Below are 24,401 nucleotides of genomic sequence, written 5' to 3' on the forward strand. Positions count from 1 at the left end.
AACTATGTAAAAACAATGCCAAAAAGGGTATAAATTATCCGCTCATCACAACACTAAACTTAAATTGTTGCTTGTCCCCAAGCAACTAAAATCAAAATAGGATAAAAAGAAGAGAAAATACAATAAATCTCAAATATCAATGAAGCTCAGTTCCAATTAGATGAGCGGGTGATGAGCGGATAATTTATACGTTTTTTGGCATTGTTTTTAGTATGTTTTTAGAAGGATCTAGTTACTTTTAGGGATGTTTTCATTAGTTTTTATGTTAAATTCACATTTCTGGACTTTACTATGAGTTTGTGTATTTTTCTGTGATTTCAGGTATTTTCTGGCTGAAATTGAGGGACTTGAGCAGAAATCAGATTCAGAGGTTGAAGAAGGACTGCTGATGCTGTTGGATTCTGACCTCCCTGCACTCAAAGTGGATTTTCTGGAGCTACAGAACTCGACATGGCGCGATTACAATTGCGTTGAAAAGTAGACATCCAGGGCTTTCCAGCAATATATAATAGTCCATACTTTGGCCAAGAATAGACGACGTAAACTGGCGTTCAACGCTAGCTTTCTGCCCAAATCTGGCGTCCAGCGCCAGAAAAGGAGCCAAAACCAGAGTTGAACGCCCAAACTGGCACAAAAGCTGGCGTTCAACTCCAGAAAGGACCTCTACACGTGCAACACTCAAGCTCAGCCCAAGCACACACCAAGTGGGCCCCGGAAGTGGATTTATGCATCAATTACTTACTTCTGTAAACCCTAGTAGCTAGTTTATTATAAATAGGACATTTCACTATTGTATTTGACATCCTGGATTGTATTTTGATCCTGTGATCACGTTTTAGGGGGCTGGCCATCTCGGCCATGCCTGGACCTTTCACTTATGTATTTTTAACGGTAGAGTTTCTACACTCCATAGATTAAGGTGTGGAGCTCTGCTGTTTCTCAAGGATTAATGCAAAGTACTACTGTTTTCTATTCAATTCATCTTGTTTCGCTTCTAAGATATTCATTCGTACTTCAATCTGAATGTGATGAATGTGACAATCATCATCATTCCCTATAAACGCGTGCCTGACAACCACTTCCGTTCTACCTTAGACTGAATGAGTATCTCTTAGATCTCCTAACCAGAATCTTCGTGGTGTAAGCTAGAATGATGGCGGCATTCAAGAGAATCCGGAAGGTCTAAACCTTGTCTGTGGTATTCCGAGTAGGATTCAATGAATGAATGACTGTGACGAGCTCCAAACTCGCGATTGCGGGGCGTTAGTGACAGACGCAAAAGGATAGTAAATCCTATTCCAGCATGATCGAGAACCGACAGATGAATAGCCGTGCCGTGACAGGGTGCGTTGACCATTTTCACTGAGAGGATAAGATGAAGCCATTGACAAGGATGATGCCTCCAGACGATTAGCCGTGCCGTGACAGGGCATTGGATCATTTTCCCGAGAGATGACCGAAAGTAGCCATTGACAGTGGTGATGTATCAAATAAAGCCAGCCATGGAAAGGAGTAAGACTGATTGGATGAAGATAGCAGGAAAGTAGAGGTTCAGAGGAACGAAAGCATCTCTATTCGCTTATCTGAAATTCTCACCAATGAATTACATAAGTATTTCTATCCCTATTCTATTAATTATTATTCGAAAACACCATTATCAATTTATATCTGCCTAACTGAGATTTACAAGGTGACCATAGCTTGCTTCATACCAACAATCTCCGTGGGATTCGACCCTTACTCACGTAAGGTATTACTTGGACGACCCAGTGCACTTGCTGGTTAGTTACACAGAGTTGTGAACCATGGTCTTGGCATCATGTTTTTGGCGCCATTTCCAGGGAAAGAAAGAGCAATGAATTTTACATAATTAAAGTGTAATCACGATTCTGCGTACCAAGTTTTTGGCGCTGTTGCCGGGGATTGTTCGAGTTTGGACAACTGACGGTTCATCTTGTTGCTCAGATTAGGTAATTTTCTTTTTGTTTTCTTTTCAAAAATTTTTCAAAAAATTCTTTCAAAAATTTTCTCATCTGTTTTCGAAAAAAAATAAAAATGTTTTCAAAAATAAATTATTCTATGGCTTCAAAATTTTTAAAGAATGAATTCTAGTGTTTCATGAAGCATGTGAAGCCTGGCTGGCTGTAAAGCCATGTCTAAATTTATTTGGACTGAGGCAGCAATTTGTTATCAAGAGCAAGCTAGTTGTTGCTAATCCACCTGCTGCTGTTCCTGATTCACCTGCTGAAGCTTGGCTGGCCATTGGCCATGTCTAGTGTTTTGGACTGGAGCTTTCTTTGAAAGCTTGGCTGGCTAGTGAGCCATGTCTAATTCCTGAACTGAAGCTTTAGACTAAGAATGCAAGATTCCTGGAATTCATATTAAAAATTTTGGAATCCTTATTTTCCTTTTTCAATTAATTTTTGAAAAATCCAAAAAATTTAGAAAATCATAAAAATAAAAAAAAATATTCTTGTGTTCTTGTTTGAGTCTTGAGTCATGTTATAAGTTTGGTGTCCATTGCATGTGCATCTTGCATTTTTCGAAAATATTCATGCATTCATAGTGTTCTTCATGATCTTCAAGTTGTTCTTGGTAAGTCTTCTTGTTTGATCTTGATGATTTTTTGTTTTGTGTTGTATGGTGTTTTTCATATGCATTCTTGAATTCTTAATGTCTAAGCATTAAAGAATTCTAAGTTTGGTGTCTTGCATGTTTTCTTTGCATTAAAATTTTTTCAAAAATATGTTCTTGATGTTCATCATGATCTTCATAGTGTTCTTGGTGTTCATCTTGACATTCATAGTGTTCTTGCATGCATTCCTTGTTTTGATTCAAAAATAAAAGAGAAAAACATGAAAATGATGTTTTTAATTTTTCTCTCTCATCATAAAAAAATTCAAAAAAAAAAATATATCTTTCCCTTTTTCTCTCTCATAAATTCGAAAATGAGATTTGAATTTTTCAAAAAATTTTAAAATTTAGTTGTTTTCATGAGTCAAATCAAAATTTTCAATTTTAAAATCTCACCTTTTTCAAAATCTTTTTCAAAAATCAAATCTTTTTCAAATTTCTTAGTTATTTTCGAAAATTCCAAAAATATTTTTCAAAAATATTTTTCTTATTTTTATACCAAATTTTCAAAAATAACAATAACAATTAATGTTTTGATTCAAAAATTTCAAGTTTGTTACTTGCTTGTTAAGAAAGATTCAAACTTTAAGTTCTAGAATCATATCTTGTGATTTCTTGTGAATCAAGTCATTAATTGAGATTTTAAAAATCAAATCTTTTTCAAAACTAATTTCAATCATATCTTTTCAAAAATATCTTCTTATCTTATCTTTTTCAAAAATTTGATTTCAAAATATCTTTTCTAACTTCTTATCTTCTTATCTTTTCAAAATTGATTTTCAAAATTGTTTCAACTAACTAACTAACTTTTTGTTTGTTTCTTATCTTTTTCAAAACTACCCAACTAACTCTCTCTCTCTCTAATTTTCGAAAATATCTTCCCTCTTTTTCAAAAATTTCTTTTTTATTAACTAATTATTTTTATTTTTGATTTTAAAAATTTTCGAAAAAAATTCTAACATTTTTCAAAAACTTTTTTCAAAAATCACTAACTCTTTTTCAAAAATAATTTTCAAAAATTTTCTTCTCTCTCATCTCCTTCTATTTGTTTATTCATCTACTAACATCTCTCCCTTACTCAAAAAAAAAAGAGATCTCTATTATTATTATTATTTTTCTGTGCCCTCTTCTTTGTCATATGAGCAGGAGCAAGGACAAGAATATTCTTGTTAAGGCAGATCCAGAACCTGAAAGGACTCTGAAGAGAAAATTAAGAGAAGCTAAATTACAACTATCCAGCAAGCACCTGTCAGGAATTTTCGAACAAGAAGAGGAAATGGCAGCCGAAAATAATAATAATGCAAGGAGAATGCTTGGTGACTTTACTGCACCCAATTCCAATTTACATGGAAGAAGCATCTCCATTCCTACCATTGGAGCAAACAATTTTGAGCTGAAACCTCAGCTAGTTTCTCTGATGCAGCAGAACTGCAAGTTTCATGGACTTCCATCTGAAGATCCTTTTCAGTTCTTAACTGAATTCTTGCAGATCTGTGATACTGTTAAGACTAATGGAGTAGATCCTGAAGTCTACAGGCTCATGCTTTTCCCATTTGCTGTAAGAGACAGAGCTAGAATCTGGTTGGACTCTAAACCCAGAGATAGCCTGAACTCTTGGGATAAGCTGGTCACGGCTTTCTTAGCCAAGTTCTTTCCTCCTCAAAAGCTGAGCAAGCTTAGAGTGGATGTTCAAACCTTCAAACAAAAAGATGGTGAATCCCTCTATGAAGCTTGGGAAAGATACAAACAGTTGACCAAAAAGTATCCTTCTGACATGCTTTCAGAATGGACCATCCTGGATATATTCTATGATGGTTTATCTAAATTATCAAAGATGTCATTGGATACCTCTGCAGGTGGATCCATTCACCTAAAGAAAATGCCTGTGGAAGCTCAAGAACTCATTGACATGGTTGCAAATAACCAGTTCATGTACACTTCTGAAAGGAATCCTATGAATAATGGGACGCCTATGAAGAAGGGAGTTCTTGAGGTTGATACTCTAAATGCCATATTGGCTCAGAACAAAATATTGACTCAGCAAGTCAATATGATTTCTCAGAGTCTGAATGGAATGTGAGCTGCATCCAACAATACTCAAGAGGCATCTTCTGAAGAAGAAGCTTATGATCCTGAGAACCCTGCAATAGCAGAGGTAAATTACTTAGGTGAACCTTATGGAAACACCTATAACTCATCATGGAGAAATCATCCAAATTTCTCATGGAAGGATCAAAAGCCTCAACAAGGCTTTAATAATGGTGGAAGAAACAGGTTTAACAATAATAAACCTTTTCCATCATCCACTCAGCAACAGACAGAGAACTCCGAACAAAATACTCCTAATTTAACAAACCTAGTCTCTGATCTATCTAAGGCCACTGTAAGTTTCATGAATGAAACAAGATCTTCCATTAGAAATCTGGAAGCACAAGTAGGCCAGCTGAGTAAAAGGATCACTGAAATCCCTCCTAGTACTCTCCCAAGCAATACAGAAGAGAATCCAAAAGGATAGTGCAAGGCCATTGACATAACCAAAATGGCCGAACCTGTAAGGGAAGGAGAGGACGTGAATCCCAAGGAGGAAGACCTCCTGGGACGTCCAGTGATCAATAAGGAGCTTCCCTCTGAGGAACCAAAGGACTCTGAGGCTCATTTAGAGACCATAGATATTCCATTAAGCCTCCTTATGCCCTTCATGAGCTCTGATGAGTATTCCTCTTCTGAAGAGAATGAGGATGTTACTGAAGAGCAAACTGCCAAGTTTCTTGGTGTAATCATGAAGCTGAATGCCAAATTATTTGGCATTGATACTTGGGAAGTTGAACCTCCCTTGTTCATCAATGAACTAAGTGATCTGGATCAACTGACATTGCCTCAGAAGAGACAGGATCCTGGAAAGTTCATAATACCTTGTACCATAGGCACCATGATTTTTAAGGCTCTGTGTGACCTTGGTTCAGGAATAAACCTCATGCCCCTCTCTGTAATAGAGAAACTGGGAATCTATGGGGTGCAAGCTGCTAAAATCTCATTAGAGATGGCAGACAATTCAAGAAAACAGGCTTATGGACAAGTAGAGGACGTGTTAGTAAAGGTTGAGGGCCTTTACATCCCTGCTGATTTCATAGTCCTGGATACTGGAAAGGAAGAGGATGAATCCATTATCCTAGGAAGACCTTTCCTGGCCACAGCAAGAGCTGTGATTGATGTTGACAGAGGAGAATTAGTCCTCCAAATGAATGAGGACTCCCTTGTGTTTAAAACTCAAGGATCTCTCTCTGCAACCATGGAGAGGAAGCATGAAAAGCTTCTCTCAAAGCAGAGTCAACCAAAGCCCCCACAGTCAAACTCTAAGTTTGGTGTTGGGAGGCCACAACCAAATTCTAAGTTTGGTGTTGAACTCTCATATCCAAACTCTAAGTTTGGTGTTGGGGAGTCTCAAAAAAGCTCTGCACACCTGTGAGGCTCCATGAAGAGCCCACTGTCAAGCTATTGACATTAAAGAAACGCTTGTTGGGAGGCAACCCAATGTTTATTTATCTAATTTTTATTTTCATTGTTTTTCATGTCTTTATAGGTTCATGATCATGTGGAGTCACAAAATAAATAGAAAAATTGAAAACAGAATCAAAAACAGCAGAAGAAAAATCACACCCAGGAAGAGCATCTGTCTGGCGTTCAGCGCCAGAACAGAGCATGGTTCTGGCGCTGAACGCCCAAAATGGGCAGCTTCTGGGCGCTGAACACTAGAACAGGCATGGTTCTGGCGTTCAACGCCAGAAATGGCACACAAATGGGCGTTGAACGCCCAAAATGGACACCAACCTGGCGCTGAACGCCCAGAGTTGTGTGCAAAGGCATTTTGCATGCCTAATTGGTGCAGGGATGCAAATCCTTAACACCCCAGGATCTGTGGACCCCACAGGATCACCTCAGGATCTGTGGACCCCACAGGATCCCCACCTACCTCCACTCACTTCTTCTCACCACTCTCTTTCACACAACCCCATAAACACTCTTCCCCAAAAATCCTTCACCAATCACCTCAATCTCTCTTCCCCATCACTTCTTCACCACTCACATCCATCCACTCTTCCCCATAAACCTACCTCATAAACTCCACCTACCTTGAAAATTCAAAACCAATTTCCCACCCAAACCCACCCATATGGCCGAAACCTTTCCCCACCTCTCCTCCCTATATAAAGCCCTCCATTCTTCATCAAATTCACACAACACACCCCTCTACACCCTTCTTGGCCGAAACACTTCCCACTCTCCCTCTCCTCCATTTCTTCTTCTTCTTCATTTATTCTTTCTTTTATTGCTCGAGGGCGAGCAATATTCTAAGTTTGGTGTGGTAAAAGCATAAGCTTTTTGTTTTTCCATTACCATTGATGGCACCTAAGACCGGAGAATCCTCTAGAAAAGGGAAAGGGAAGACAAAAGCTTCCACATCCGAGTCATGGGAGATGGAAAGGTTCATCTCCAAAGCCCATCAAGACCACTTCTATGATGTTGTGGCCAAGAAGAAGGTGATCCCTGAGGTCCCTTTCAAACTCAAAAGAAATGAGTATCCGGAGATCCGACAGGAAATTCAAAGAAGAGGTTGGGAAGTTCTAACAAATCCCATCCAACAAGTCGGCATCCTAATGGTTCAAGAGTTCTATGCTAATGCATGGATCACCAAGAACCATGATCAAAGTAAGAACCCGGATCCAAAGAACTATGTTACAATGGTTCGGGGGAAATACTTGAATTTTAGTCCGGAAAATGTGAGGTTGGCGTTCAACTTGCCAAACATGGAAGAGAACGCACGCCCCTACACAAGGAGAGTCAACTTTGATCAAAGGTTGGACCAAGTCCTTATGGACATATGTGTAGAAGGAGCTCAATGGAAGATTGACTCTAAAGGCAAGCCGGTTCAACTAAGAAGATTGGACCTCAAGCCTGTAGCTAGAGGATGGTTGGAGTTCATTCAATGCTCAATCATTCCCACTAGCAACCGGTCTGAAGTTACTATAGACCGGGCCATCATGATCCACAGCATCATGATTGGAGAAGAGGTGGAAGTTCATGAGATTATACCTCAAGAACTCTACAAGGTGGCTGACAAGTCCTCCACTATGGCAAGGTTAGCCTTTCCTCACCTCATTTGCCACCTATGCAATTCGGCTGGGATTGACATAGAGGGAGATATCCTCATCAAAGAGGACAAGCCCATCACTAAGAAAAAGATGGAGCAAGCAAGAGAGCCCATTCATGGAGCTCAAGAGGCGTATGAAGCTCATCACCATGAGATCCCGGAGATGCCTCAAATGCATTTTCCTCCACAAAACTATTGGGAGAAAATCAACACCTCCCTAGGAGAATTAAGTTCCAATATGGGACAACTAAGGGTGGAACATCAAGAGCACTCCATCATGCTTCATGAAATAAGAGAAGATCAAAAAGCAATGAGGGAGGAGCAACAAAGACAAGGAAGAGACATAGAAGAGCTCAAGGACATCATTGGTTCCTCAAGAAGGAAACGCCACCATCACTAAGGTGGATTCATTCCTTGTTCTTATTTCTTCTGTTTTTCGTTTTCTATGTTATGTGCTTATCTATGTTTGTGTCTTCATTACATGATCATTAGTAGTTAGTAACTATGTCTTAAAGTTATGAATGTCCTATGAATCCATCACTTCTCTTAAATGAAAACTGTTTTAATTCAAAAGAACAAGAAGTACATGAGTTTCGAATTTATCCTTGAACTTAGTTTAATTATATTGATGTGGTGACAATGCTTCTTGTTTTCTGAATGTATGCTTGAACAGTGCATATGTCTTTTGAAGTTGTTGTTTAAGAATGTTAAATATATTGGCTCTTGAAAGAATGATGACTAGGAGACATGTTATTTGATAATCTGAAAAATCATAAAAATGATTCTTGAAGCAAGAAAAAGCAGCAAAGAACAAAGCGTGCAGAAAAAAAAATAGGCGAAAAAAAAAAATAGAAAGAAAAAGCAAGCAGAAAAAGCCAAAAGCTCTTAAAACCAAGAGGCAAGAGCAAAAAGCCAATAACCCTTAAAACCAAAAGGCAAGGGCAAATAAAAAGGATCCCAAGGCTTTGAGCATCAGTGGATAGGAGGGCCTAAAGGAATAAAATCCTGGTCTAAGCGGCTAAACCAAGCTGTCCCTAACCATGTGCTTGTGGCGTGTAGGTGTCAAGTGAAAACTTGAGACTGAGCGGTTAAAGTCAAGGTCCAAAGCAAAAAAAAAAGAGTGTGCTTAAGAACCCTGGACACCTCTAATTGGGGACTTTAGCAAAGCTGAGTCACAATCTGAAAAGGTTCACCCAATTATGTGTCTGTGGCATTTATGTATTCGGTGGTAATACTGGAAAACAAAGTGCTTAGGGCCACGGCCAAGACTCATAAAGAAGCTGTGTTCAAGAATCATCATACTGAACTAGGAGAATCAATAACACTATCTGAACTCTGAGTTCCTATAGAAGCCAATCATTCTGAACCTCAATGGATAAAGTGAGATGCCAAAACTATTCAAGAGGCAAAAAGCTATAAGTCCCGCTCATTTGATTGGAGCTATGTTTCATTGATAGTTTGGAATTTATAGTATATTCTCTTCTTTTTATCCTACTTGATTTTCAGTTGCTTGGGGACAAGCAACAATTTAAGTTTGGTGTTGTGATGAGCGGATAATTTATACGCTTTTTGGCATTGTTTTTAGTATGTTTTTAGAAGGATCTAGTTACTTTTAGGGATGTTTTCATTAGTTTTTATGTTAAATTCACATTTCTGGACTTTACTATGAGTTTGTGTGTTTTTCTGTGATTTCAGGTATTTTCTGGTTGAAATTGAGGGACTTGAGCAGAAATCAGATTCAGAGGTTGAAGAAGGACTGCTGATGCTGTTGGATTCTGACCTCCCTGCACTCAAAGTGGATTTTCTGGAGCTACAGAACTCGAAATGGTGCGCTTCCAATTGCGTTGGAAAGTAGACATCCAGGGCTTTCCAGAAATATATAATAGTTTATACTTTAGCCAAGAATAGATGACATAAACTGGCGTTCAACGCCAGCTTTCTGCCCAAATCTGGCGTCCAGCGCCAGAAAAGGAGCCAAAACCAGAGTTGAACGCCCAAACTGGCACAAAAGCTGGCGTTCAACTCCAGAAAGGACCTCTACACGTGCAACACTCAATCTCAGCCCAAGCACACACCAAGTGGGCCCCGGAAGTGGATTTATGCATCAATTACTTACTTCTGTAAACCCTAGTAGCTAGTTTATTATAAATAGGACATTTCACTATTGTATTTGACATCCTGGATTGTATTTTGATCCTGTGATCATGTTTTAGGGGGCTGGCCATCTCGGCCATGCCTGGACCTTTCACTTATGTATTTTTAACGGTAGAGTTTCTACACTCCATAGATTAAGGTGTGGAGCTCTGCTGTTTCTCAAGGATTAATGCAAAGTACTAATATTTTCTATTCAATTCATCTTGTTTTGCTTCTAAGATATTCATTCGTACTTCGATCTGAATGTGATGAACGTGACAATCATCATCATTCCCTATGAACGCGTGCCTAACAACCACTTCCGTTCTACCTTAGACTGAATGAGTATCTCTTAGATCTCCTAACCAGAATCTTCGTGGTGTAAGCTAGAATGATGGCGGCATTCAAGAGAATCCGGAAGGTCTAAACCTTGTCTGTGGTATTCCGAGTAGGATTCAATGAATGAATGACTGTGACGAGCTCCAAACTCGCGATTGCGGGGCGTTAGTGACAGACGCAAAAGGATAGTAAATCCTATTCCAGCATGATCGAGAACCGACAGATGAATAGCCATGCCGTGACAGGGTGCATTGACCATTTTCACTGAGAGGATAAGATGAAGCCATTGACAAGGGTGATGCCTCCAGATGATTAGCCGTGCCGTGATAGGGCATTGGATCATTTTCCCGAGAGATGACCGAAAGTAGCCATTGACAGTGGTGATGTATCACATAAAGCCAGCCATGGAAAGGAGTAAGACTGATTGGATGAAGATAGCAGGAAAGCAGAGGTTCAGAGGAACGAAAGCATCTCTATTCGCTTATCTGAAATTCTCACCAATGAATTACATAAGTATTTCTATCCCTATTCTATTAATTATTATTCGAAAACACCATTATCAATTTATATCTGCCTAACTGAGATTTGCAAGGTGACCATAGCTTGCTTCATACCAACAATCTCCGTGGGATTCGACCCTTACTTACGTAAGGTATTACTTGGACGACCCAGTGTACTTGCTGGTTAGTTACACGGAGTTGTGAACCATGGTCTTGGCATCATGTTTTTGGCGCCATTTCCAGGGAAAGAAAGAGCAATGAATTTTACATAATTAAAGTGTAATCACGATTCCGCGTACCAGCGGGGCTAGTGGCTTTTTTGCTTCTGAACAGTTTTAGCATCTCACTTTATCCGTTGAAGTTCAGAATGATTGGCATCTATAGGAACTCAGAATTCAGATAGTGTTATTGATTCTCTTAGTTCAGTATGTTGATTCTTGAACACAGCTACTTTATGAGTCTTGGTCGTGACCCTAAGCATTTTGTTTTCCAGTATTACCACCGGATACACAAAATGTCACAAACACATAACTGGGTGAACCCTTTCAGATTGTGACTCAGCTTTGCTAGAGTCCCCAGTTAGAGGTGCCCGGAGCTCTTAAGCATACTCTTTTTGCTTTGGATCACGACTTTAGCCGCTCAATCTGAAGCTTTTCACTTAACACCTTCACGCCACAAGCACATGGTTAGGGATAGCTTGGTTTAGCCGCTTAGGCCAGGATTTTATTCCTTTGGGCCCTCCTATCCATTAATGCTCAAAGCCTTGGATCCTTTTTACCCTTGCCTTTTGGTTTAAAGGGTTATTGGCTTTTTCTGCTCACTTTTTCTTTTTCTTTCTTTCTTTTTTTTCCTGCAAGCTTTCCACTGCTTTTTCTTGCTTCAAGAATTAATTTAATGATTTTTCAAATTATCAACAACATTTCTCCTTTTTCATTATTCTTTCAAGGGCCAACAGTTTTGACATTCATGAACAACAATATCAAAAATATGCACTGTTCAAGCATTCATTCAGAAAACAAAAAGTATTTCTACCACATCAAAATAATTAGATTATTTTCAAGATGTAATTCAAAATTCATGTACTTCTTTTTCTTTTTCAGAAAACATTTTTCCTTTAAGAAAGGTGAAGGATTCATAGGGCATTCATAGCTTTAAGACATAGACACTAAAAACTAATGATCATGCAATAAAGACACAAACATAGATAAAACATAAAGCATAGGAATCGAAAAACAGAAAAAGAAGAACAAGGAAATTAAAGAACGGGTCCACCTTAGTTATGGCGACTAGTTCTTCCTCTTGAAGATCTTATGGAGTACTTGAGCTCCTCTATGTCTCTTCCTTGCCTTTGTTGCTCCTCTCTCATGGCCTTCTGGTCCTCTCTAATTTCATGGAGGATGATGGAATCCTCTTGGTGTTCCATCCTTAGTTGCCCCATGTTGGAACTCAATTCTCCTAAGGAGGTATTGATTTGCTCCCAATAATTGTGTGGAGAAAAGTGCATCTCTTGAGGGATCTTAGGAATTTCCTCATGCTCTTGTTGAGGTCCATGAGTGGGCTCTCTTGTTTGCTCCATCCTTTTCTTAGTGATGGGCTTGTCCTCTTCAATGAGGATGTCCTCCTCTATGACAACTCCAGCTGAATTGCATAGGTGACAGATGAGATGAGGGAAGGCTAACCTTGCCAAAGTGGAAGGCTTGTCAGCCACCTTGTATAGTTATAGAGATATGATCTCATGAACTTCTACTTCCTCTCCAATCATGATACTATGGATCATGATAGCCCGGTCCACTTTTGGGCATAACTTCATAAAAGTGGTCTTGATGGACTTTTAAGATGAATCTCTCCATCTCCCATGACTCAGAGGTGGAAGCAATTGCCTTTTCTTTCCTCTTTCTAGAGGTTTCTCCGGCCTTAGGTGCCATTAATGGTTATGGAAAAATAAAAAGCAAAGCTTTTTCCACACCAAACTTAGAATGTTTGCTCGTCCTCGAGCAAAAGAAGAAAGAAAGGAGGAGAAGAAGAAGAAATAGAGGAGATGGAGGTGTGTGTTGGGTTCGGCCAAGGGGGTAGGAGTGGGTAAGATGTGTGAAATAAAAGGTAGTAAGGAGGGGTATTTATAGGGGAAGGGAGAGAGGGAATTCGGTTATGAAGGGGTGGGTTTGGGAGGGAAATGGTTTGAATTTGAATGGTGAGGTAGGTGGGGTTTTATGATGGATGGATGTGAGTGGTGAAGAGATTATGGGGAAGAGGGTAAGATTTAGTAGGTGAATGGTGTTTGGGGAAGAGGTAGTGATGTGATTGGTCAAGGGTATTTGGGGAAGAGTGTTATGGAAAGGTGTGAAAAGGAGAGAAGAAGAGGTGGGGAAGGTGGGATCCTGTGGGTCCACAGATCCTGAGGTGTCAAGAAATTCTACTCCCTGCACCTTTCTGGCGTTCAAATGCCCTCTGTGTGCCAATTCTGGCGTTAAACGCCAGCTCTGCTACCTTTCCTAGCGTTGAACGCCAGTCTGGTGCCCCTTTCTGGAGTTTAACGCCAGCCAGACACCCTTTTTTGGCGTTAAACGCCAGTCTGTCTGCCATTTCTGGCGTTTAAGGCCAGCCAGACGGCAGACACCCTTTTCTAGCGTTAAACGCCCAGAATGCTACCCATTCTGGCGTTTAACGCCCAGAATGCTGCCAGACTAGGCGTTAAATGCCCATTCTACTATCCTTACTGGCGTTTAAATGCCAGTAAGCCTGTCCTCCAGGGTGTGCTGTTTTTAATGCTATTTTTGATTCTGCTTTAATTCTGCAGTTGTTTTTGTGACTTCACATGATCATCAACCTAAAGAAAATATAAAATAACAATGGAAAAAAATAAATATAATTAAATAACATCGGGTTGCCTCCCAATAAGCGCTTCTTTAATGTCAATAGCTTGACAGTGAGCTCTTAGAGAGCTTCACGAAGACTCAGAGTTTAATGGTGACCTCCCAACACCAAACTTAGAAGTTGAGTGTGGGGGCTCTGTTTGACTCTGTATTGAGAGAAGATTTTCATGCTTCCTCTCCATGGTTACAGTAGAAGATCCTTGAGGCTTAAACACAAGGTAGTCCTCATTCAATTGAAGGACTAACTCTCCTCTGCCCACATCAATCATAGCTCTTGCTGTGGCTAGGAAAGGTCTTCCAAGGATAATGGATTCATCCTCATCCTTCCCAGTGTCTAGGATTATGAAGTCAGCAGGGATGTACAGGTCTTCAACCTTTACTAAGACATCCTCTACAACTCCATAAGCCTGTTTCCTTGACTTGTCTACCAATTCTAATGAGAATTTAGCAGCTTGTACCTCAAAAATTCCTAGTTTCTCCATTACAGAGAGTGGCATGAGATTTATACCTGACCCCAGGTCACACAGAGCTTTCTCAAAGGTCATGGTGCCTATGGTGCAAGGTATTAAAAATATTTCGGGATCCGGTTTCTTCTGAGGTAATTTCAATTGCCCCAAAGCATTCAGTTTATTGATGAGCAATGGAGGTTCATCCTCCCAAGTCTCATCACCAAATACTTTGGCATTCAACTTCATGATTGCTCCTAGATACTGAGCAACTTGCTCTTCAATAATATCTTCATCCTCTTCAGAGGAAGAATACTCATCAAAGCTCATGAATGGCAACAGTAAGTTCAGTGGAATCTCTATGGTCTCTGTATGAGTCTCAGATTCTTTTGGTTCCTCAATAGGGAACTCCTTAGTGGCCAGTGGACGTCCATTGTGGTCTTCCTCATTGGAAATAACTGCCTTTTGACTCTCTCCAGGTTTGGTCGTGTGGGGTATATTGATGGCCTTGTACTCTCTTTTTGGATTCTCTTCTGTATTGCTTGGGAGAGTACTAGGAGGAGTTTCAGTCACTCTTTTACTCAGATGACCCACTTGTGCCTCCAAATTTCTTATGGAGGATCTTGTTTCAGTCATGAAACTGAGAGTGATCTTAGATAGATCAGACACTATGGTTGCTAAGTCAGAGAGGCTCTGCTTAGAATTCTCTGTCTGTTGCTCAGAAGATGATGGAAAAGGTTTGCTATTGCCAAACCTATTTCTTCCACCATTATTATTATTATTAAAGCCTTGTTGAGGCTTCTGTTGATCCTTCCATGAGAAATTAGGGTGATTCTTCCATGAAGGATTATAGGTGTTTCCATAGGATTCTCCCATGTAATTCACCTCTTCCATTACAGGATTCTCAAGGTCATAAGTTTCTCCTTCTGGGAAGGCTTCTTTAGTATTGCCTGATGCAGCTTGCATTTCAGTCAGACTCTGAGAAATCATATTGACTTGCTGAGTCAATATTTTATTCTGAGCTAATATGACATTCAGAGTATCGATCTCAAGAACTCCTTTCTTCTGAGTTGTCCCATTATTCACAGGATTTCTTTCAGAAGTGTACATGAACTGGTTATTTGCAACCATTTCAATGAGTTCCTGGGCTTCTGCAGGCGTCTTCTTCAGATGAAGAGATCCACCAGCAGAGTGATCCAATGACATCTTGGACAGTTCAGACAGACCATCATAGAATATACATAGGATACTCCATTCTGAAAGCATGTCAGAAGGACACCTTCTGATCAATTGCTTGTATCTTTCCCAAGCTTCATAGAGGGATTCACCTTCCTTCTGTCTGAAGGTTTGGACTTCCACTCTAAGCTTACTCAACTTTTGAGGTGGAAAGAATTTGGCCAAGAAGGCATTGACTAACTTTTCCCAAGAGTTCAGGCTATCTTTAGGTTGTGAGTCCAACCATATCCTAACTCTGTCTCTTACAGCAAAAGGGAAAAGCATAAGTCTGTAGACCTCAGGATTAACCCCATTGGTCTTAACAGTGTCACAGATTTGTAAGAATTCAGCTAAGAACTGATGAGGATCTTCCAATGGAAGTCCATAGAACTTGCAATTCTGCTGCATTAGAGAAACTAATTGAGGCTTAAGCTCAAATTTGTTTGCTCCAATTGCAGGAATTGAGATGCTTCTTCCATAGAAGTCAGAAGATGGTGCAGTAAAGTCACCAAGCATCTTCCTTGCATCTCCACCATTGTTATTGGGTTCGGCCATGTCCTCTTCTTTTTATTTTTGAAAATTTCTGTCAGGTCCTCTCCAGAGTGTTGTGCTTTAGCTTATCTTAGCTTCCTCTTCAGAGTCCTTTCAGGTTCCGGATCAGCTTCAACGAGAATGTTCTTATCCTCGTTCCTGCTCATATGAAAAACAAGATAACAGAAAAAGAAGAGGAATCCTCTATGTCACAGTATAGAGATTCCTTTATGTGAGTAGAAGAATAGAAGAATGAGGTAGAGGTAGACTGAGAAGAATTCGAACACAGAGAGAGGGAGAGGGTTCGAATTTTAAGAAGAATAGAAGTGTTAGTAAATAAATAAAATAAATAGAAAGATATGAGAGAGAGAGAAAATTCGAATATTGGTTTAAAATAAAATAAAAATATTTTTGTTTTTATTTTAATTATTGGTTAGAATTCGAAATTATTAAAAGAAATAAATAAAATTAGAATTTAAAACAATTAGTTAATTAAAAAGAATTTTGAAAAAGTGATGAGGGTTTTCAAAAATTAGAGAGAGAGAAAAGTAGTTAGGTGGTTTTGAAAAAGATAAGAAATAGTAAACTTTTAAAATTTAAAACAAACAAATCAAGTGGTTAATTGAAAAGATTTGAAAATCAATTTTGAAAAGATAAGAAGTTAGAAAAAGATTTTGAAATTAAATTTTTGAAAGATATGATTTGAAATATATTTTGAAAAAGATTGAAAAGGAAATTAAAAAGATTCGATTTTTGAAATTAAAGTTGATTACTTGACTAACAAGAAACTAAAAGATATGATTCTAGAATTTAAAGATTAAACCTTTCTTAATAGGCAAGCAACAACTTGAAATTTTTTTGACTCAAAACATTAAATGTTAGCAATAATTTCAAAAAATATGAAATAAAAATGAGAAAAAGATTTTGAAAATTATTTTTGGAGAATTTTCGAAAAATATGAAAGAAAAATGAAAAAGATTTGATTTTGAAAAGATTTGAAAAGATAGAATTTTTAGTTTGAAATTTTGACTTGACTAACAAGAAACAACTAAAATTTAAAACTTTTTGACCAAATCAAACCAAAATTTTGAAATTTATTAGTGAAATAAGGGAAAGATATTATTTTTGATTTTTTTGAATTAATGAAGGAAGAGAAAAATAATAAAATGACACATGACATAAAAATTTAAGATCAAAATAAATAATGCATGCAAGAACACTTTGAATGTCAAGATGAACACCAAGAACACTTTGAAGATCATAATGAACATCAAGAACATGTTTTTGAAAATTTTTTTAAGAAAAGAAAAACATGCAAGACACCAAACTTAAAAATTTTTAAACTTAGACACTAATAATTCAAAAATGCATATGAAAAACAAGAAAAGACACAAAACAAGAAAATTTAAAGATCAACAAAGAAAATCATTAAGAACAACTTGAAGATAAAAAAAGAACACTTGCATGAATTTTCAAAAATTAAAGAAAAATTAAAACATGCAATTGACACCAAACTTAAAATTTGACACTACACTTAAACAAGAAACATAAAATTTTTTGTTTTTATGGTTTTATTATTTTTTTTTTGATTTTTCGAAAATTATTTTGGAAAAAGAAAATAAAGAGATACAAAATTTTTAATAAGAATTCCAGGAATCATGCAATGTTAGTCTAAAACTTCGGTCCAAAAGAATTAGACATGGCCAAATGGCCAGCCAAGCTTTAGCAGAGCATTACATACAACAGCCAAATTGATGGGAACTAAAAAGGCTCTTGCAAAGATAAGTGAAAACCTCGGTCCAAAAGATTAGACATGGCTTAACAGCCAACCAGGATTCAACATATCTCATGAAACTCTAGAATTCATTCTTAAAAATTCTGAAGAACAAATTATATTTTTTTTTTTGTGAATTTTTCAAAAATAAAAATAAAAAACTTAAAAATAAAATAAAATTACCTAATCTAAGCAACAAGATGAACCGTCAGTTGTCCAAACTCGAACAATCTCCGGCAACGGCACCAAAAACTTGGTGCACAGAATTGTGATTCACACTTTTCACATCTCCGGTGCAACTAACCAGCAAGTACACTGGGTCGTCCAAGTAATAAACCTTACGTGAGTAAGGGTCGATCCCACGGAGATTGTCAGCTTGAAGCAAGCTATGGTCATCCTTGTAAATCTCAGTCAGGCGGATTTAAATGGTTATAAGGTTTTGATAATTAAAATATAAATAAAACATAAAATAAAATAAAGTTACTTATGTAATTCACTGGTGGAAATTTCAGATAAGCGTATGGAGATGCTTTGTTGCTTCTGAACCTCTGCTTTTCTATTGCCTTCTTCCAACCATGCGTGCTCCCTTCCATGGCAAGCTGTAGGATTCTCTCAGTGAAAATGGTCCTCTACAGTTTCTGCACGGCTAATCAATTGTCGAATTTCTCGTCTCGGATGAAAAATACCAGGTACAGCTACCGCATGGCTAATCATCTGTCGGTTTCCGCTAGCGTCGGAATAGGATCCATTGATCCTTTTGCACACTGTCACTTGCGCCCAACATTCGCAGGTTTGAAGCTCTTTACAGTCATCCCTTCCCAGATCCTACTCGGAATACCACAGACAAGGTTTAGACTTTCCGGATCCTAGGAATACTGCCAATGATTCTAGCCTATACCACGAAGGTTCTAATCTCAGATTCAGATGCTCTGTTGTCAGGAGAGACAATGTGAATCGTTGATTAGAAACCCAAGAGAATATACTCCGGCTGTCGTCCAATGACTACGTTGAACATCATGTAGATCGCTTGTGGTTGTCAGGCACGCGGATCTTGGCTAAGCGAGTAATGAAGATAGTGGGTGATTGTCACGGGTCACCCCTTCATTCTGACTTAATTGAATTAAGTACGAGAGTATATCTTGGAGAAGAAGTAGTCGTGAATTGAAAGAAAAACAATAATACTTGCATTAATTCATGAAGAACAGTAGAACTCCACACCTTAATCTATGAGGTGTAGAAACTCCACCGTAGAAAATACATAAGTGAAAAAGGTCTAGACATGGCCGAATGGCCAGCCTCTAAACGTGAACAATGGTCTATGATCGCCTATGCCCCCTAATACAATAGTAAAAAGTGCTATTTATACTAAACTAGTAACTTAGGTTTATAGAAAATGAGTAACTAAGTGCAGATAGTGCAGAAATCCACTTCCGGGGCCCACTTGGTGTGTGCTTGGGCTGATCATTGAAGATTTTTCATGCATAGGCTATTCCTGGAGTTAAACGCCAGCTTGGGTGCCAGTTTGGGCGTTTAACTCCAATTCTGGTGCCAGTTTGGGCGTTTTACGCCAAAAAGTTTTAGGCTGGCTTTGGACGCCAGTTTGGGCTATCAAATCTCAAATAAAGCATGGACTATTATATATTGCTGGAAAGCCCAGGATTTCTACTTTCCAACGCATTTGAGATCGCGCCAATTGGGCTTCTGTAGCTCCAGAAAATCCACTTTGAGTTGAAAATACCTGAAATCACAAAAAAACACACAAACTCATAGTAAAGTCTAGAAATAAGATTTTTGAATAAAAACTAATAAAAATATAATAAAAAGCAATTAAAATAACTATGTAAAAATAATGCCAAAAAGGGTATAAATTATCCGCTCATCAGTAACAGTGCCCAATAATGTAAGATGTAAGGCCCCGGGACGCCGAAGGCAATCCTAGAACTTCACATCGCATACGGATTTTCAAGCTTAAATGAAATAAACAAATAAAGAACTTAAACCATAACCGGGGTTATTTAAACTTAGGGGAGTTATAACTAATACTAATCACACCGCTGTATCCCACAGCCTTCACCACCCTAACCTCCGTGCGATCCTATCGCCAACGCCGACCTAACCTCCTCAGCACCAGACAATCACAATTAATGCAAGCAAGTAATACATAGGTAATAATCATATATAACAAATAATTCAAGAAGCAAGCAGGCATATTATACAATTAGGCAATCCAAGTAGTCAAAGCAAGCAAGCACATAAGAGATGCATATGATGAATGTCTATCCTATTGGCTCATGATATCACTTGTCGGTCCGTAAATGCCAACCCGACATATCCTCCCGGATGTAGCCTTTTCTGCCACGCCAGGGATAGATATAGTGCCCTGCACACTCATGCAGCATCTCTTCTACTATGCCAGAGATATATTGCCCTGCACACTCACGTAGTAGGGAGTCTACTACACCAGGGATATAGGCCCCGCAAACTTCATGCAGCAGAGAAGGAAATAACCACAACAAATCATGCAGCAGAACAATCTGCTACGCCGAGATATAGGCCCCGCACACTCTCAACATTCAACAAGTCATGCAGCAGAGAAATCCGCTACGCCAGGGATATAGGCCCTGTACACTCTCAACAACCATTCGTCATGCAGCAGAGAAATCTGCTACGCCGGGATATAGGCCCCGCACACTCTCATATAATCCAATAAACTCATCATTACAACTCCGAGTCTTCGACCCATCTCAACCACTGGTCATCGACCACAAATCATCACCAGTTATCACCATTTCTCATCTCAATTCACTTTCAATTATCAATTCTCAATATTCATCAAGATCATCATTTCTCTTCGAGTCCTCGACTCATTTCAACGATCCTCAATTCATTTTTTCCATTCCAACTCAACAGTTCATCAGTTCCCCAATTCATTCTCGACAATCACCATATGCACTAATCTTCCTTCTCTCTCAACTAACTCATCCGCAATACCTAAGATACCTAAACCTCCGTTTGCTTACTTTTCAAAGTAAAATTCAAATAAATTCTCCTAAGACTTTTCCCATATCTCAATGCTCAAGAATAAGTCCAAGAGTCTTAAAATAGTGTTACAGAAGTTTACAAGCCTAATTCTCTGTCTCTAGACTCAAAACGGAAGTATTCTATAGATTCGAATCCAGTTGAAATAGTTTAGTTGAATAAAATAAAAAGGAAAACTATTTCTCTTACAAAAACTTATTTTAAGTTTGAAATCTCTGCACCAAGACAGCAAGCTACCCTGTTCTTAGAAAATCCACCAAAAATCATATTTTCATTTGATGTATCTGAAATTTTCCAGAAATAAACTAGACTCATAGAGCTTTAATTCAGTCAAAGTCTCATAGAAAAATTATTTTTCTGGAGAGAGTTATTCTGATTACAAGTTTACCTTTAAAAACTAGTTTTGCTGTAAAAATAGCTAAGAGCTCTATTTTTAAAATGAGCACAACTCCTTCTACAAAATTTATAATAGTCTAAAATTTTGACACAAACAAGAAAATAGTCCAAGTCTCAATGTCCTTTTGGTCCCACTCAAAATTATGATCAGGATTGGGAGATATAGGCTTGGAAAGTTGCTGGTTTAATTATGTAGCAGCAGAAAATTAGTTTTTAAGTAACAAACTTTAAAAATTTATATCTCCTAATCCAACCGTTAAACTTTAACCAATTTTTCCAGAACTTTTCTACACATCACAAAGATTCGAGAGAATTTAATCACATTCAATTGTGATGGTTATATCGTTCCCAAAATACATCCGAAGCTGCTGCCAGAAAATAGATTATGCAGAATTTTGCCAAACCTCAACTTTCAAAATATTTCAACCAAAATCAGACCAAAACCATACCAACTCCAATTTACCTCATAACTCACCCTTTGTGTCACAATCTACCATTCATACCAAATTTTTCATTCACCCTTCAATATCCTCAACCTTAAATATCAAATATATAACACTATAATCATTCCTCCACCAACCACATTCATCAATTTCCATTATCAAATACATAACAATACATTCATTTTTTTTAAATCAACACATTAATCAAATTCCATTCCACCATTTCCAACAACATCAATAAACCCCATCATCAATCATTAACAATTCTCAAAAATCATCATTTCTCAATTTCCACATCATACAATAATATCATCAATAATCATCAACAACACCAACCACTCTCAACAACCATAACAATATCAACATTTACTATCTCAATTTATCAACTCCTTAAATACTCATCTCCAATTACCAACAACATTAATATTCAACATCAATCATCAACCATATCAACAAACCCTCACCAATAACAATAAGTCTCACATTCATTATCAACCTTCATAATCATTAAAATGCCGACAATCATCATCAAATCATATCATCATTATCATTATTATTCCAATTCCTCCCACACAACACCACTACAACACCAAGCCATCCACATCAACAATACCAATCATAAATTTTCTCATCAACAATCATAATCAAACTCTAACATACACAACTCATGAAATCTTCCTCACATTTCAAATGCCACATACATAATTCAATCCTATCTTAAGGTTAACTAGCGTAAGTATCCAAAAATATTACATATTACATAAAGAAAACTGAAACCATACCTTGGTCGATTCCTAAAACGTTTCAAACATCAAAACGAAGCTACCAAACTTGATCCAAAGCCTCAACCAACTCCAACAAACACCAAAGCTCAAACTAACAACACATATATATACCAAAATCAAAACCTAAGATATACAAAATAACTAAACACAAGGATTTAGTGGAACCTTACCTTATCCAACGAGATTAGGGGTAAAAGCCAACAATTACCTGCTACTATAGATCACCTAAACAAGCAAAACCACAAAATCTACTCAAAACCCATAACAAAAAATGTGCAGAAAATTAGAAGAGAGAACTGGGGAGTGAGCTTCGAGTTCTTATCATAAAAACTTAAATAAAAAGGAAGAGCTCGTCAAGAGCTTCGCGTGGCCGCAAACGGCTCGTCAATCGGAGCTCCGGATCAAAAGTTATGGAACTTTGAAGGAGGGGGTGAATAGTAAAATTCCCACTCCTCTACCCTCTCTCAAAGCTGCGCCTTCCCTCTTGGTTTTAGAGTGGAATGGGCTGATTGCTCATTGAATGAGCATATATATTGGACCTTGGGTCCGGTCCAACCTGTTAGCGTTTTTGTTTCCTTTGGGCCAAAACCTTTAAGATTAGTGCCCAATTTTCAATTTTAAATTATTTTTATCCTTTCAAAACAATAAATCAAATTTTCAAAATATGCAGTACTGGACAGACTAGAGCTGGTACTGCCGACTTAAGCGCCAGTACACATTTTTACCGAAATTTTTCGAAAAAGATACATTTCTAACTCAGAAAAATTCACTGAAATCAAATTTCACATTTTTTTAAAATTAAAACTTCTAAATTTTGAATCTATTCCGAGCACTAAAATTATTTTATTAAAACGGTTTTACGTGAAAATACGGGTTCTTACACTTGTCTATAACATAGTTTTGGTATTGGCGAACAAATTGCAACAAAGAGCTCTTACTGTTTAAGTATTTATCAAAAACTGAATGCATGCTCTCACTACGTTGTGTGCTCCTCATGCCAGCCCAGAATTCGTCCTTGAAAAATACTGGAACCCACATGTGTCGGTTAGCAAACATATCTGCCAATGAATAGGAAAACAAAAAATGAAAAAAAATAGCGTAAGTTAACCCATGAGTGCAATATCCATATTGACTATAAAATAACATCTGTAAAGAAGCCACACAGAGGCAGCAATAAACTGGAAGATTATACTACTGTTTAGTCATCTAGAATTGTGGAGGTCATACTCTTCAATAAAATTGTGCCAATCTCTTTTAAATGAGTCCTTAGATTTGGATTCAAATGCAATCCTCTTCATGCATGTGTTGAGCTGATCGAAAGTAACCTACCAGCTTGTTTGATATCTTCTTTAGGATATGCCATATGCACCATCTATGGCATGTGTTTGGTAATGTGGTCTCTGAAGCAGAACACATCTGTAGGGATTGATCTGTTATAATACATATGGGGCCTTTCCCATGCACTTCAACCAAGTACAAAAAAGTCATTGGAATGTATGAGTGTCCTCATTCCGCAATAATGTGCACCCAAGAAGCGTAGATATCCCATGGTGGTTGACACCTACGAAAGACTCGAACGGCATGTCGTACATAAACAATGGAAATATAAAAACCTGTAACGTAGGTGTAAAATCCAAATACCTTAGCTAAAAAAATCTAATTAAGTCGAACAAAAAAATAATAATTTGGTACCTATTAGTCTTGTAAGTAGTGTCAAACGTCACGACATCACCAAAATATTCCCATGCAGCTCTACACCGAGCATCAGCCCAGAACACATTTCTAAGGCTATGATTTTCATCCACATCTATTTCAAAGAAAAAGTTCGGATTGAGCTCCTTCATCGGTGAGAAGTGGCTAAGTAACTCTTTTGGATCCGTCTCATCCCCAGAAATGCGTAAGTAATGACTAATGTAATTTCTAACATCCTTCTCCGTAAAGGTGAGGTTGGCAGGGCTACCGACGGCATTGGCTAGTGAATGGTACGTCTTACTCAGTCTAATGCCAGCTTGGTCGTTTTGCTATATCAAGTCCTTCACATGCATACTTAGCTGACGGTTTACTGAGAACATTCCAGATAGCTTCGGATTAAGCAGGTGTGAGTGGAATACCTCTACTCGAGAAATCCTCCATTGCCTTGTCAT

The 24,401-nt window shown here is 38.1% G+C and overlaps 1 protein-coding gene and 2 non-coding genes across 3 annotated transcripts; 1 reads left to right on the top strand and 2 right to left on the bottom strand.

Annotated features, from left to right (window-relative positions):
• Window positions 1-4,306: 4,306 nt before the first annotated feature.
• On the bottom strand, window positions 4,307-4,414 carry LOC148574952 (small nucleolar RNA R71). The gene has a single exon (XR_015906143.1). It is a non-coding gene; the product is annotated as a small nucleolar RNA R71 (small nucleolar RNA).
• Window positions 4,415-15,334: 10,920 nt separating this feature from the next.
• Window positions 15,335-15,442, top strand: LOC148574953 (small nucleolar RNA R71). The gene has a single exon (XR_015906040.1). It is a non-coding gene; the product is annotated as a small nucleolar RNA R71 (small nucleolar RNA).
• An 8,321-nt stretch (window positions 15,443-23,763) lies between these two features.
• Window positions 23,764-24,401, bottom strand: LOC148574954 (protein FAR1-RELATED SEQUENCE 5-like). The gene is made up of 3 exons (XM_088505995.1): window positions 24,369-24,401; window positions 23,950-24,278; window positions 23,764-23,818 (listed from the first exon to the last, which is right to left on the bottom strand). Exons 1-3 carry the CDS (start codon window positions 24,399-24,401, stop codon window positions 23,764-23,766), a joined length of 417 nt encoding a protein of 138 aa, XP_088362121.1.

This window comes from Arachis ipaensis, chromosome B2, assembly GCF_059453495.1.
Source record: "Arachis ipaensis isolate K30076 ecotype BB chromosome B2, ASM5945349v1, whole genome shotgun sequence".
NCBI classification, from domain to species: domain Eukaryota; kingdom Viridiplantae; phylum Streptophyta; class Magnoliopsida; order Fabales; family Fabaceae; genus Arachis; species Arachis ipaensis.

What these genes read in the sequence shown, in the direction of transcription:
- LOC148574954 (XM_088505995.1), bottom strand. Translation starts at nt 24,401, where the DNA reads ATGACAAGGCAATGGAGGATTTCTCGAGTAGAG. An exon ending in GGAGGATTTCTCGAGTAGAG is followed by an intron (nt 24,279 to 24,368) that starts GTATTCCACTCA and finishes GACTTGATATAG; the next exon opens with CAAAACGACCAAGCTGGCAT. An exon ending in ACTACTTACAAGACTAATAG is followed by an intron (nt 23,819 to 23,949) that starts GTACCAAATTAT and finishes AGTCTTTCGTAG; the next exon opens with GTGTCAACCACCATGGGATA.